Raw genomic sequence first — 14,541 nt, 5'->3', positions numbered from 1 at the left:
CGTTGCCGGAGGACACAGGCACGGTGTTGTTCGTCGTTCCTGGGGAGTCACACGTAGAGATGTGTGCTGCCTCAGGAACGACGAACAATCTGCGTCCTGCACGAGCAACGACATTTGGGAAATGGACGAAGTGTCAACAATCAACGATTTGGTGAGTATTTTGCATCGTTAGCGGTCGCTCGTACGTGTAAAGGCGGCGTCGCACGGTACGATATATCGTGCGATTGCATGAGCGATCTCACCCGCCCCCGTCGTTTGTGCGTCACGGGCAATTCGTTGCCCGTGGCGCACAATGTCGTTAACCCCCGTCACACGTACTTACCTCCCTAACGACGTCGCTGTGGGCGGCGAACATCCTCTTCCTGAAGGGGGTTGGAACGTTTGGCGTCACAGTGACGTCGCACAGCGGCTGCCCAATGGAAGCGGAGGGGCGGAGATGAGTGGGACGTAAAATCCCGCCCACCTCCTTCCTTCCGCATTGCTGGCGGGACGCAGGTACGGTGTTGTTCGTTGTTGCCGGGGTGTCACACGTAGCGATGTGTGCTGCCTCAGGAACGACGAACAACCGAGGAGGAACGACATTATGAAAATGAACGACGTGTCAACGAGCAACGATAAGGTATTTTTGCTCGTTAACAGTCGCTCGCTGGTGTCACACGCTACGACATCTCTAACGTTGCCGGATGTGCGTCACGAATTCCGTGACCCCAATGACATCTCGTTAGCGATGTTGTTGCGTGTAACGGGGCCTTTAGTGTGTACTTGTCTCCAGTACTTGTGAAAACGGACGTCACATGTACCGGAAACATGGATGTGTGAAGGAGGAGTAAGTGGAATCTACACAGAGGAAAACTGTAACTGAAGCTTCACACCTGTGTTTTGGAGCCACCGGCCATGGAGTGACAGCATAGTATTAGACCTCATTCAGACATCATTTTTTTGTCGTATGTGACTGATTTTTCTCGTTTTGCTGGATTAGAGTTTTATTTTTGTTTTGTGTTTTTTTTTTACCTTTTTTTTACCATCAATAATTTCACCAGTTTTTCTTGAAAGCAACGACAGTAATTGAAAATGGCCCAGCAGGATGCAACTAGGACGCCATCAGTAAGCTGCCCAATCCTTGTATGGACTCATTGACTTGAATTGGCAAGTGTGAGGTATCACCATCAGACACGGATCTGTAAAAAGCGAAGTCTGAATGAGGTTTAAGTGATGCAAATCAGTGCAGGGGTATTCCCTAAAAATAAGGCGGTAATATATGGCAGGGGTCTGCTGGATCTGACCTTTGGGACCTAGATGATTGGCTGCGGCGCTGATTCATCTGTGACCTTCACTGGTAATAGAAAAAAACCTGATTGGCTTTGCTGTCTGCTCCATTATAGTCTCTAACAGGAAATAGTCTTTTATATGTATATACAATGGGAAAGGTCATTATTGTGTGCAAATGTGCGAGTGACCGCATACAATGTGCGCAGTATCTGGTCTGTCCTGGCTGGAGGCTGCGCATTCATCAGTCTGGTATCGATGTCCTCACCTGATGGCTGCAGTGGACTGATCCCTGCTGGATCTGGAGGCACAGTGACGTAAATAAAAGGCGATGTCATCCTGATAGTACGTGCAGTCTAATCAGGGCAGAATGGACAGCACTGTAGGGCTGTATTCACACCTTGTTTTTCTCTTATTTTCATCAGTTTTTCTTTATATATAAATCAGTGTTTTGCCCTGTGTTTGGTGTGTGACGTCATAGCACGCTGATTCCACTGATGACGTCACCACACGCAGGACGGCGCTGTCTATACTATACATTATTACATGGGTTGTAAAAGTTACACTGAGACAACTGTTGCATCTTACAGTAGAGGGCGCTGTGTGACTGAAATGCCATAAACAGCCTCCGCTCCAATGAGAGCACGGAGTATCAAGCAGCGCACCAATGGATGCAGGGAGGAGGGGCGTGGCTTACAGTGCGCGGCCGGGTGAATGGAGCTGAGCATAGTGTGGGCTGCGAGGCGGGACTCCATAGTACAAAGGATGGGTCCCCGGGACTTTATGTTGCTGTAGCGGGAGCGCGCACGGGAAAAAGGGGACACCCGGCTTTTGGGGTGCTGTTTACCGGGGTCCCGAACATGGGTAACACGGAGAGTGCGGGGGGAACCCCGGGAACCCCCTTATTACCTCTGAAAGTTCCGATGCCGGACCCGGGGGAGCTGGAGGAGAGGTTCGCGCTGGTCTTGGTAAGTTGTGAAGTCACTTTCCTGTGTGTTTGGTGACGGGACAATAGACGTGGACGATCCGGGGAGATCGGTGCCTCTGAGGGAAGTGCCTGCAGAAGTGTCCGGGGTACACAGGGCAGTGCCTGCAGAAGTGTCCGAGGTGACCCGGGGGCAGTGCCCGCAGAAGTGTCCGAGGTGACCCGGGGGCAGTGCCCGCAGAAGTGTCCGAGGTGACCCGGGGGCAGTGCCCGCAGAAGTGTCCGAGGTGACCCGGGGGCAGTGCCCGCAGAAGTGTCCGAGGTGACCCGGGGGCAGTGCCCGCAGAAGTGTCCGAGGTGACCCGGGGGCAGTGCCCGCAGAAGTGTCCGAGGTGACCCGGGGGCAGTGCCTGCAGAAGTGTCCGAGGTGACTCTGAGGGAAGTGCCTGCAGAAGTGTCCGGGGTGACTCTCAGGCAGTGCCCGCAGATGTGACCTGGGTACACAGGGCAGTGCCCGCTGTGATGTAGGGAGGGGGAGCCCCGGTTACTCAGCACTGGGAGCTGCACCCAGACATTTTATATGGAGGCTCACACAGTGGCTACGGTAGTAGGAGCTTCCTTCAGACAGTCAAGAGTTTAGAGGCATCTTGAGCGGACTGGTTAGTGATGCCCGGGTTGAGGGCTGACTGGAAGGTTGAAGGGATGGCAATGCCTACGATGAAGATTGGCTAGTTGGTGATGCTTGGGGTGACGGCTGACTAGTTTGCGATGCTTGGGGTGACGGCTGACTAGTTGGCGATGCTTGGGGTGACGGCTGACTAGTTTGCGATGCTTGGGGTGACGGCTGACTAGTTTGCGATGCTTTGGGGTGACGGCTGACTAGTTGGCGATGCTTGGGGTGACGGCTGACTAGTTGGCGATGCTTGGGGTGAGGGCTGACTGGTTGGCGATGCTTGGGGTGAGGGCTGACTGGTTGGCGATGCTTTGGGTGACGGCTGACTGGTTGGCGATGCTTTGGGTGAGGGCTGACTGGTTGGCGATGCTTGGGGTGACGGCTGACTGGTTGGCGATGCTTGGGGTGAGGGCTGACTGGTTGGCGATGCTTGGGGTGAGGGCTGACTGGTTGGCGATGCTTGGGGTGAGGGCTGACTGGTTGGCGATGCTTGGGGTGAGGGATTACTGGTCGGCGATGCTTGGGGTGAGGGCTTACTGGTTGGCGATGCTTGGGGTGAGGGCTTACTGGTTGGCGATGCTTGGGGTGAGGGCTTACTGGTTGGCGATGCTTGGGGTGAAGGCTTACTGGTTGGCGATGCTTGGGGTGAAGGCTTACTGGTTGGCGATGCTTGGGGTGAGGGCTTACTGGTTGGCGATGCTTGGGGTGAGGGCTTACTGGTTGGCGATGCTTGGGGTGAGGGCCGACTGGTTGGCGATGCTTGGGGTGAGGGCCGACTGGTTGGCGATGCTTGGGGTGAGGGCCGACTGGAGGACTGAAGGGTTGGTGATAGTCGGGGTAAGGGTTGACTGGTTGGTGAGGGCTGAAGGGTTTGCAATGCCCGGGCTGAGGGCTGGCTGGTTGTCGATGCCTGGGGTGAGGGTTGACTGGCTGGTGATGCCTGGGGTGAGGGCTGACTTGAAATCCGACAGGTTGGTGATGCCCAGGTAGAAGGTTGACTTGTTGGTGATTCCCAGGATGAGTGCTGGATGGTTGACGATGCCCTGGGCAGGGTTGATTGATGGCGATGTCCAGGGTGAGGGTTAGTTGGTTGACGATGCCTTAGGTGAGGGCTGACTGGCGATGCTCTGGGTAGCGTTGGCTGGTTGGCGATGTCCGGGGTGAGGGTTGGTTGGTGATCCGTGACGTGAGGGTTGACGGGTTGGCGATGCCAGAGGTGAGGGCTGACTGGTTAATTCTTGGGGTGAGGACTGAGTGCCTGCTGATTGTTCATTTGCCACCCCCCCCCCTCCGTTTACAAGTTTTGTTGAATGCTGTAAAGTCAGATTTTGACACCAATGACCCTCCTCCTCCTGAGATGTTATGGCTGCTCCTGTGCTTGGGTTTGTTCCCACCTGTCTGTGGGCTTCCAGCTTCAACGTCTTGTGACATGGAGGAGCAATCCACCAGTACTGTGAGCTGACGAGCCCTAAGCCCTGCCGGCCGCTGTGTACCCCCTGACCACATGTCGGGGAGAGTAGAGTGTTCCCTATGCTTTCTCCCCATAGCTGGCTCTGTGTGGCTGATCTGATGGTGGTGGTGCCGCCATGTCCTGGCGTTTGTGCTCGTCTTTCCTTGTTGCGGGGGTTACTGTGCTGTCTGGGGTCTTTTGTGGAGTTCTTGTTCTTCTGGTTTTGCTCAGTTTTGTCTTTTTTTTTTCCTTGGATCATTATATACCGTGTATACATTGTATTTTGTTTGTTTAGGTCCGCAGATCTCAGCCAGGCCCGACTCTTCTTTTTTTTTTCTTGGAGATTTTTTCCCTTGCTCGGCTGAAGTCTCTTTTGGGATTTGAGGAATTTGTGCATAACTCTATAGAGGGGGCGTGCTACCAGGCGTCTCCAATAGACGGCCATTTGTTATGGGGCAGACGTCTGTCCGTCCTCTACCTGCGGGCGCCCCCTGTAATAGCTGACACTGGGGCGCACTTCAGACTAAATTAGAGGTTACAAGTAGTTCATGTGGGCGGCTGACATGAGGCCACCTCAGATTATCCGGGATTGTCCATCTTAATCTTTCCAGAGATTTAGGATCCCGTTATTAACCGCTTAGTGACTGGTAATTGGTTATTTTGTAAAGTGACGCTCGACTTTCTGGCATCATTTTTGGGGGCATTTCTGCTGACAAAAACACATTAATTTTCCAAATTGATCCTTTATGAGTTAGTTCATGAGCCGCGAGGCATTAATAGGTGATTTTGTAATTGTCTGCCTGGGTATCATGGCTGTCGGACAGCTGTCATCTTTTGTTTTCTGCTCCTGGTACCTGTGTATATGATGACGGGGGAGTTGGAGCACAGACCGTTTTCCTCCTAATTTTTCTAATTAGATGGCCGGTTGTAATCCTATTCCTCAGTGATACTCCTGTGTATTCTTCACGTCTGAAGTCTCCGGCAGGGAGGGGTATTGACGGGCGGAAAGTCTGCTGAACAATGGGTAATGAACTACAGAAATGAGCGTGTAAAACGCAGGAAATGCTCCGCTCACGCCATTAACCTGTTCACTGCTGCCTCTCGGTGGGCAGTACTCCCCGCAGTGTCCACTATGGTCCATATGAGCAGAGGCCCGTGGACTAGTTTCATGGCTCACTGGACTATATCACAGTCTTTCTTTTTCTTTAGCATCCTTCAGCTCAATCTCAAGCCATGGCGACCTATGGATGGACGCTTTGTAGGAAGATCGGTCCTGTGCAGCCGAGATACGTCCACCAGGGTCTATGGAGTTATGGATTACGCACCCCATACACATTAAATAGCTGTCGCCACAGTAATGGGTTGCCCCGATCATTCACCTGACCGCTAAAGATGAATATTGCCAGGACAGTGTCCACAGCGGCTTCATTCCGGTGAATGGCTCCATCTGCGTTCCAGTAGGGAAATCTGTCTTTGGGGATTTTGATGGAAACCCTGTTGGTCATAGAGCACTGTAGTGTGAACCGAGCCTGAAGACGGTCATGTACATTATCTGGCTGTCGGCTGAGTGATGCTACAGCTGATCGTTCGTCTGTCAGCCATCTCAGCTGACGCTCCCATAAACGGGACCATTTCTTTCTCCGAGCGCTCCTGTGTTTTTTGTGAGAAAGCCACTGGCTGACGGGTAGGCTGGCTGTTTTTCTCCAGGAGAACATAGTGACCTGCGGTCCGAAATCAGACGTGCGATTGACATCTCTCCCGACCATCAGTCCACTGCCCCATACACACTAGGCCACCAACCGAAGCCGGAGAGATCAACAGGATCGAATGACATTTGTCTGGGTATGGGTGCTTTTAGACTGTCAGGTGAGCCTGCTGATATCAGCGGGTTCAGCCCAGGGGTAGGCTAAGGCGTCTCTCACATCAGCGGTATTTTGCCGCAAAGCCGGATCCGTTACAAACGTGTTTCAGTTCCATTAATTTCCAATGGAATCGCAGCAAGATGCGGTCACATGCGGTTGTGTATGACACACGCAACCGCATTTGAGACCGCATCTTGCCGCAATTTCATTGGAAATGAATGGAACTGAAACGCGTTTGTAACTGATCCGGCTTTGCGGCACAATACTGCTGATGTGAGGTGAGCTTAATGTGTATGGAAGACGTTAGATTTGCTGGTTTATGTGTGTGGTAAGAGATTAAAGGGGTCGTGACTCCATGGACAGTGATCACCTGTTCTTGGCCCTGATACTGTGACATTGATCGCTAGAACAGGCTATAGCTGAAATAGAGAGGGGGTCTCGCGTGAGTGCAGCCTCTCCATTCACTGTCTATGAGGCTGACTGTGACAGCCATGGATCTCTCTGCTGTTTCCATCAGAGGATACATGTACTCACTCCGGGGCAGCACCCCTCAAGGTTTTCCCATTTACGGGGCTTGGCGGGTGACACGTTTTAGCTTAAGGGTCCTTCCTACTTTCATATATGAAGAATCTGCGGCTCCAGCTGTGTCCAGGGGTCCTCATTACTCTTATTGAGGTCCTGTGGCAGGTTCTTGTTACATATTCACATTCGGGCCCTATGATGGATTACATCAATGAAAATTACTCTCAAATTTTATTGAACTTTTTGCAATTTACATCGCCAGCTTTGTCACACTGTGGGGGGAAAAAAGCCATTCATAGTATAGGGTACTGGCCCAGCGTCTAAGGTTTGTACTTTGTGTAAGTTCCCCGAGGTTGGATCTAGGCTTTGAAGGTTTATTATACCTTCCTCACGCCTCCGCTAATATTTTTGTGCCTGGTAAAATGGCTGAGTGTGGGGCTGGGGGGGGGCGATGGATGATATTGGGATTATTGAGAACTTCCAGCGCTCGACTATCTCATCGGAGTTTCCTTTTAGCACAGAGAGGAAGCTGGTCAGGTTGTTTGTGGGGATTTCTCTATTACCCATTTGAAAATGATGTCTCCGCACATGATTGTAGTGTTTGACTTCTTGTTGCTGCACGTGAAGCAGAGTATGGCGGACTCACAATAGACAGCGCACGGATGCATGATGGAAGGCAGATGTACAGGAAAACCAGATGTGAATAAGGCCTAATACTGTGACCTAAAACCACCTTTATTGGTTACTATTCCATTCATTAGCAGTCTGCTTTTAGGCCATGTGCACATGTTGCGTTTTTGCTGCGTTTTTATTCCTGCGTTTTTTAATCAATACTGCAAGGAAAAACGCATGCCAGCAAAGTCTGAGAATCGTGACTTGCTGTGCACATGCGGCTTCTTTTTTCCTTGCAGATTTTGTTGCAGAAAAAGAAGCAGCATGTCAGTTGTTTCAGCGTTTTTTTCCTGCAAATATAATCCACTGCAGTGCTCAAGCTTGATTACTGCAGGGGATTATATCTGTCAGAGATGCACTCGCAGCACTGACAGATCACTTCAAACAACATGCATCCGGCATGGTCTGTGAGGCTCTCAGTAGTTCAGTAACCCAGGGTCATCATGGTGACAACCCAGGATTGCCATGGCAGCGATTGGGTCCCTGTGATTGCATTACAGGGACCTGATCACCAGGAGGAGGTAAGCAATTCCTCTCCCTGCATTCTGAATGGAGCATTCAGGGGGTTAAACTACTGGGAGTAGCACAGGCACCGTTTCGGGCATTGAGAACTGGGTCCTGGCTGTAACATCAGCCGGAGACCTGGTAGCGATCACTGGGGTACAGCACCTGAACCCCCTTCGATCGCCATGATTAAAAAAATGGAAAAACGCCAGAAAAAAAGCTTAAAAACCTCGTGAAAATGCAATGAAACCAGAGTGTGTTTCTTTACAGCATTTTTCCTGCCAAAACATGCAGTTTTGTGTGCAGAAAATCTTCACACAAATCTGCTATGTGGGCACATAGCCTTAATGTCACAAAGTTCTTGCTTCTTTTTTAGATGTCTGGTACTACGATATCACATACAGTTGAAACCAGAAGTTTCCATCCACTATCTAAAAAGACACATCTGCATGTTTTTCTCACTATCTGACATGAAGTCAGAATAAACCTTTCCCGTTTTAGGTCAATTAGGAACAAAAATCATTTATATTTGCCAAATCCCAGAATAATGAGAGAGAATGTTTTAAGGCATTTTTAGTACTTTCCGCAAAGTCAACCTTGGGTGCAATTTCCAGATACCTGAAGATTCCTCGACCATCAGTACTAACAATTATACACAAGTACAAACAAAATGGGAATGTCCAGCCATCATACCGATGAGGAAGCAGATGGGTTCTATGTACCAGAGATGAACGTGCTTTGGTCAGATATGTGCATATCAACCCAAAAGCAAAAGACCTTGTGAAGATGCTGGCAGAAGCTGGTAAGATTGTGTCATTATCCACAGTGAAAGAGTTTTTAATTTTTGGAGATATGTCATGTGGTCTGGCAAAACTAAAATTTAGCTTTTTGGCCATAATGAGCATCGTTACGTTTGGAGGAAAAAGGAAAAAGCTTTGCAGCCTAAGGTCACTATCCCAACTTGAAACATGGTGGGGGGGGGAAGGCCAGCGTCATGTCGTGGAGTTGTTTTACTGCAGGAGAGACTGGCAATACTGAAGCAACATCACAAGACATCAGCCAGGAACTTAAAGTTTGGGTGGAAATGGGTCTTCCAAATGGACAGTGACCCAAAGCATACTGCCAAACTGGTTACAAAGTGACTTAAGGATAACAAACTCAATGTTTTGGAGTGGCCATCACAAAACCCTGATCTCAATCCTATTGAAAATTTATGAGGCCGGTGTGAGCAAAGCGACCTACAAACATGGCTCAGTTTCACCAGTACTGTCAGGAGGAATGGGCCCAAATTCCTACTATTGTGAGAAGCTTGTAGAAGAATATCCAAAAATTTGAACATTTGACTCAAGTCATACAGTTTAAGGGCAATGGTACCAAATACTAATGAAATGTATGTAAACTTTTTGACTTTGCAGAAAGTAATAGAGAATGTTTTAAGGCATTTTTATCTCTCATTATTCTGGTATTTGGCATACATATGTTATTTTGGTTCCAAATTGACCTAAAACGGGAGAGATTTATTCTGATTTCAGGTCAAAAAATGAGAAAAACCTGCAAATGTGTCTTTTCAGATAGTGTATGTAAACTAAACTTCTGGTTTTAACGTGTGTGTGTGTGTGTGTGTATATGTGTATGAATGTGTATATAATTATATGTATGTATGTATGTATATATGTGTGTGTGTGTATATATATATATATATATACAGTTAGGTCCAGAAATATTTGGACAGTGACACAAGTTTTGTTATTTTAGCTGTTTACAAAAACATGTTCAGAAATACAATTATATATATAATATGGGCTGAAAGTGCACACTCCCAGCTGCAATATGAGAGTTTTCACATCCAAATCGGAGAAAGGGTTTAGGAATCATAGCTCTGTAATGCATAGCCTCCTCTTTTTCAAGGGACCAAAAGTAATTGGACAAGGGACTCTAAGGGCTGCAATTAACTCTGAAGGCGTCTCCCTCGTTAACCTGTAATGAATGAAGTAGTTAAACGGTCTGGGGTTGATTACAGGTGTGTGGTTTTGCATTTGGAAGCTGTTGCTGTGACCAGACAACATGCGGTCTAAGGAACTCTCAATTGAGGTGAAGCAGAACATCCTGAGGCTGAAAAAAAAGAAAAAAATCCATCAGAGAGATAGCAGACATGCTTGGAGTAGCAAAATCAACAGTTGGGTACATTCTGAGAAAAAAGGAATTGACTGGTGAGCTTGGGAACTCAAAAAGGCCTGGGCGTCCACGGATGACAACAGTGGTGGATGATCGCCGCATACTTTCTTTGGTGAAGAAGAACCCGTTCACAACATCAACTGAAGTCCAGAACACTCTCAGTGAAGTAGGTGTATCTGTCTCTAAGTCAACAGTAAAGAGAAGACTCCATGAAAGTAAATACAAAGGGTTCACATCTAGATGCAAACCATTCATCAATTCCAAAAATAGACAGGCCAGAGTTAAATTTGCTGAAAAACACCTCATGAAGCCAGCTCAGTTCTGGAAAAGTATTCTATGGACAGATGAGACAAAGATCAACCTGTACCAGAATGATGGGAAGAAAAAAGTTTGGAGAAGAAAGGGAATGGCACATGATCCAAGGCACACCACATCCTCTGTAAAACATGGTGGAGACAACGTGATGGCATGAGCATGCATGGCTTTCAATGGCACTGGGTCACTTGTGTTTATTGATGACATAACAGCAGACAAGAGTAGCCGGATGAATTCTGAAGTGTACCGAGATATACTTTCAGCCCAGATTCAGCCAAATGCCGCAAAGTTGATCGGACGGCGCTTCATAGTACAGATGGACAATAACCCCAAGCATACAGCCAAAGCTACCCAGGAGTTCATGAGTGCAAAAAAGTGGAACATTCTGCAATGGCCAAGTCAATCACCAGATCTTAACCCAATTGAGCATGCATTTCACTTGCTCAAATCCAGACTTAAGACGGAAAGACCCACAAACAAGCAAGACCTGAAGGCTGCGGCTGTAAAGGCCTGGCAAAGCATTAAGAAGGAGGAAACCCAGCGTTTGGTGATGTCCATGGGTTCCAGACTTAAGGCAGTGATTGCCTCCAAAGGATTCGCAACAAAATATTGAAAATAAAAATATTTTGTTTGGTTTATTTGTCCAATTACTTTTGACCTCCTAAAATCTGGAGTGTTTGTAAAGAAATGTGTACAATTCCTACAATTTCTATCAGATATTTTTGATCAAACCTTCAAATTAAACGTTACAATCTGCACTTGAATTCTGTTGTAGAGGTTTCATTTCAAATCCAATGTGGTGGCATGCAGAGCCCAACTCACAAAAATTGTGTCACTGTCCAAATATTTCTGGACCTAACTATATATATATATATATATATATATATATATATATATATATATATATATATATATATATATATATATATATATATATATATATATATTGTGAGACTCATGTGGGATTAGTCGATGAGGGCAGGTATATCTCACCCCGGTATCGGTCCTATGTGATTTAGCCTGGCCAGGATCACCTGGCTACTAATGGATTAATGGGAGGTGAAGGACGGAGGTAAAAGGAATCTGGGAAGTTGGGGGAGGGTCTCCATCTGGGAACACAGTAAGCCTGTCTGTGTAGGAGACACTTGTGAGGAGCAGTGCCTGATGTTTGTATGGTTTAGCTGGAAGGGAGAAGCCCTCCAGTTGGTAGTTAGGATATCATCCTGTATAGTTAGTGCCGGACAGGCAAGGATTTATTTTGTTGGTGTTTTTTTTTCTTTTTGTTTATGCTTCACTGCAATAAACCTGACCAAGCGTCAGTTACACCTTGAATTCGGCTGTCTGCCTGAGGTGAATACGTGCCCTTTGAACCCAGCAAAGGCGATCCCGGAGCGTGTTATCACAATATATATATATATATATATATAATATATATATGTATTGTATATATTACACACTGTGTGCAGAATTATTAGGCAAATGAGTATTTTGATCGCATGATAATTTTTATACATGTTGTCCTACTCCAAGCTGTATAGGCTTGAGAGCCAACTACCAATTAAGTAAATCAGGTGATGTGCATCTCTGTAATGAGGAGGGGTGTGGTATAATGACATCAACACCCTATATAAGGTGTGCTTAATTATTAGGCAACTTCCTTTCCTTTGGCAAAATGGGTCAGAAGAGAGATTTAACGGGCTCTGAAAAGTCCAAAATTGTGAGATGTCTTGCAGAGGGATGTAGCAGTCTTGAAATTGCCAAACTTTTGAAGCGTGATCACCGAACAATCAAGCGTTTCATGGCAAATAGCCAACAGGGTCGCAAGAAGCGTGTTGGGCAAAAAAGGCGCAAAATAACTGCCCATGAATTGAGGAAAATCAAGCGTGAAGCTGCCAAGATGCCATTTGCCACCAGTTTGGCCATATTTCAGAGCTGCAACGTTACTGGAGTATCAAAAAGCACAAGGGGTGCCATACTCAGGGACATGAAAGGAAGGCTGAAAAACGAACACCTTTGAACAAGAAACATAAGCTAAAACGTCAAGACAGGGCCAATAAATATCGTAAGACTGATTTTTCAAAGGTTTTATGGACTGATGAAATGAGTGACTCTTGATGGACCAGATGGATGGGCTAGAGCAGGGCCGGCATCAGCACCCGGCATACCCGGGCAAATGCCGGGGCCCTGGAGAGGTGGGGGGGCCCACTCGGCCTCGTCACTTCAGCTGCCCCCGGGCCCTGCCTACTCTTCTTCAGTTCTGCTGCCCCCAGGCGGAGTTCCGGGGACCGCAGTCCTCGGCAGGAAACTGTGGTTGCCGTCCCTTAGCTAGTTTCACACTTGCGTTGCAAAAAGTGTGATAATAAAGACCACGGATTCCAGTGAAATAACGCATTGCGTTAAGTTTTCTTTAGCCGAGAGAGAGCCCTCATCACCGCACACATCCCGACATCACCGCACACATCCCGACATCACCGCACACACACACACCGGCATTACCTCAGTGACGTCCCCGCTGACAGCGCGATTCACTTCAGTTGCTGCGTGGAGCTCACAGGAGCGGCAGTGTTCTACTGCAGCTCCTGTCAGCTTCATGTAGCAGAACTGGATGCGGGACCTGATGTGGATTACGCCGGACCTGGAGGGGTATTTGGGGATTTTAATAAAGTGGTGAAAGAGGGTATTTTTTTTTTTTTGTCTTTTATTCCAAATAAAGGATTTTTTTCGGGTGTATGTGTTTATTTACTTTCACTTACAGGTTAATCATGGAAGGTATCTCGGGGAAACGCCTGCCATGATTAACCTAGGACTTAGTGGCAGCAATGGGCTGCTGCCATTAACTCCTTATTACCTCGATTGCCACCGCAGCAGGGCAATTTGGGATGAGCCAGGTTGAGTCCCTGGACTGTCGCATCTAATGGATGCGGCAATTCCGGGCGGCTGATGGCTGAAATTTTTAGGCTGGGGGGGCTCCCCATAACGTGGGGCTCCTCATCCTGAGAATAGCAGCCTTCAGACGTGTGGCTTTACCTTGGCTGGTATCAAAATTGGGAGGACCACATGTCATTTTTTTTTTAATTATTTATTTATTGTACTGCATGATATAGACCCGCCCACCGGCGGCTGTGATTGGTTGCAGTGAGACAGCTGTAACACAGTGTGGGGGCGGGTCTGACTGCAACCAATCATAGGCGCCGGTGGGCGGGGAAAGCAGTGAATACGAGATTGAATAATGGGTGGCAGGCGTTTTCAAAAGAGGAAATGCCGCCGGAGCAGTGTGAGTGTGTCTGTATGTATGCAGCAGAGCAGTGTGTGTCTGTATGCAGCAGAGCAGTGTGTGTGTGTCTGTAGGCATGTATGATGTGTATCTATGTATGTCAGTGTATATGACGGTATAGATTTGTCTGTTTATATGTATTTTGTGAGTTTGTCTTTCAATATGTATATGTACGTATCTGTGTATGCATGTTTATGGGTCCCACTGGGACTCTTCCGCCCGGGGCCCACAAAAACCTGGAGCCGGCCCTGGGCCAGAGGCTGGATCAGTAAAGGGCAGAGAGCTCCACTCCGACTCAGACGCCAGCAAGATGGAGGTGGGGTACTGGTATGGGCTGGTATCATCAAAGATGAACTTGTGTGACCCTTTTCAGGTTGAGGATGGAGTGAAGCTCAACTCCCAGACCTACTGCCAGTTTCTGGAAGACAACTTCTTCAAGGAGTGGTACAGGAAGAAGTTGGAAATAGTTCAAGAAAAACATGATTTTCATGCAGGACAATGCTCCATCACATGCACCCAACTACTCCACGGTGTGGCTGGCCAGTAAAGGTCTAAAAGATGAAAAAATGACATGGCCCCCTTGTTCACCTGATCTGAACCCCATAGAGAACCTGTGGTCCCTCATAAAATGTGACATCTACAGGGAGGGAAAACAGTACACCTCTTAGAACAGTGTCTGGGAGGCTGTGGTGGATGCTGCACGCAATGTTGATCGTAAACAGATCAAGTAACTGACAGAATCTATGGATGGTAGGCTGCTGAGTGTCATCATAAAGAAAGGTGGCTATATTGGTCACTAGTTTTTTTGGGGTTTTGTTTTTGCATGTCAGAAATGTTTATTTCTAACTTTTGTGCAGTTATATTGGTTTACCTGGTGAAAATAAACAAGTGAGATGGGAATAT

At 47.7% G+C, this 14,541-nt stretch overlaps 1 protein-coding gene across 5 annotated transcripts in view; it reads left to right on the top strand.

Annotated features, from left to right (window-relative positions):
* Positions 1-1,977: 1,977 nt before the first annotated feature.
* The window catches only part of LOC142291940 (formin-like protein 3), a 168,861-nt gene continuing 156,297 nt past the window's right edge, over positions 1,978-14,541 (top strand). For all 5 annotated transcript variants that reach the window (XR_012750555.1, XR_012750556.1, XM_075336912.1 and 2 more), the window contains exon 1: positions 1,978-2,234. Coding sequence is in view for 3 of the 5 variants with exons in the window: in XM_075336912.1 (XP_075193027.1) it covers positions 2,127-2,234 (108 nt within the window). In the remaining 2 variants the exon portion in view is untranslated. The remainder of the gene's footprint in view (positions 2,235-14,541) is intronic.

The sequence above is a fragment of the Anomaloglossus baeobatrachus genome, chromosome 2 (genome assembly GCF_048569485.1).
Source record: "Anomaloglossus baeobatrachus isolate aAnoBae1 chromosome 2, aAnoBae1.hap1, whole genome shotgun sequence".
Classification (NCBI taxonomy): Eukaryota; Metazoa; Chordata; class Amphibia; order Anura; family Aromobatidae; genus Anomaloglossus; species Anomaloglossus baeobatrachus.
This window is presented reverse-complemented; position numbering and strand designations above follow the sequence as displayed.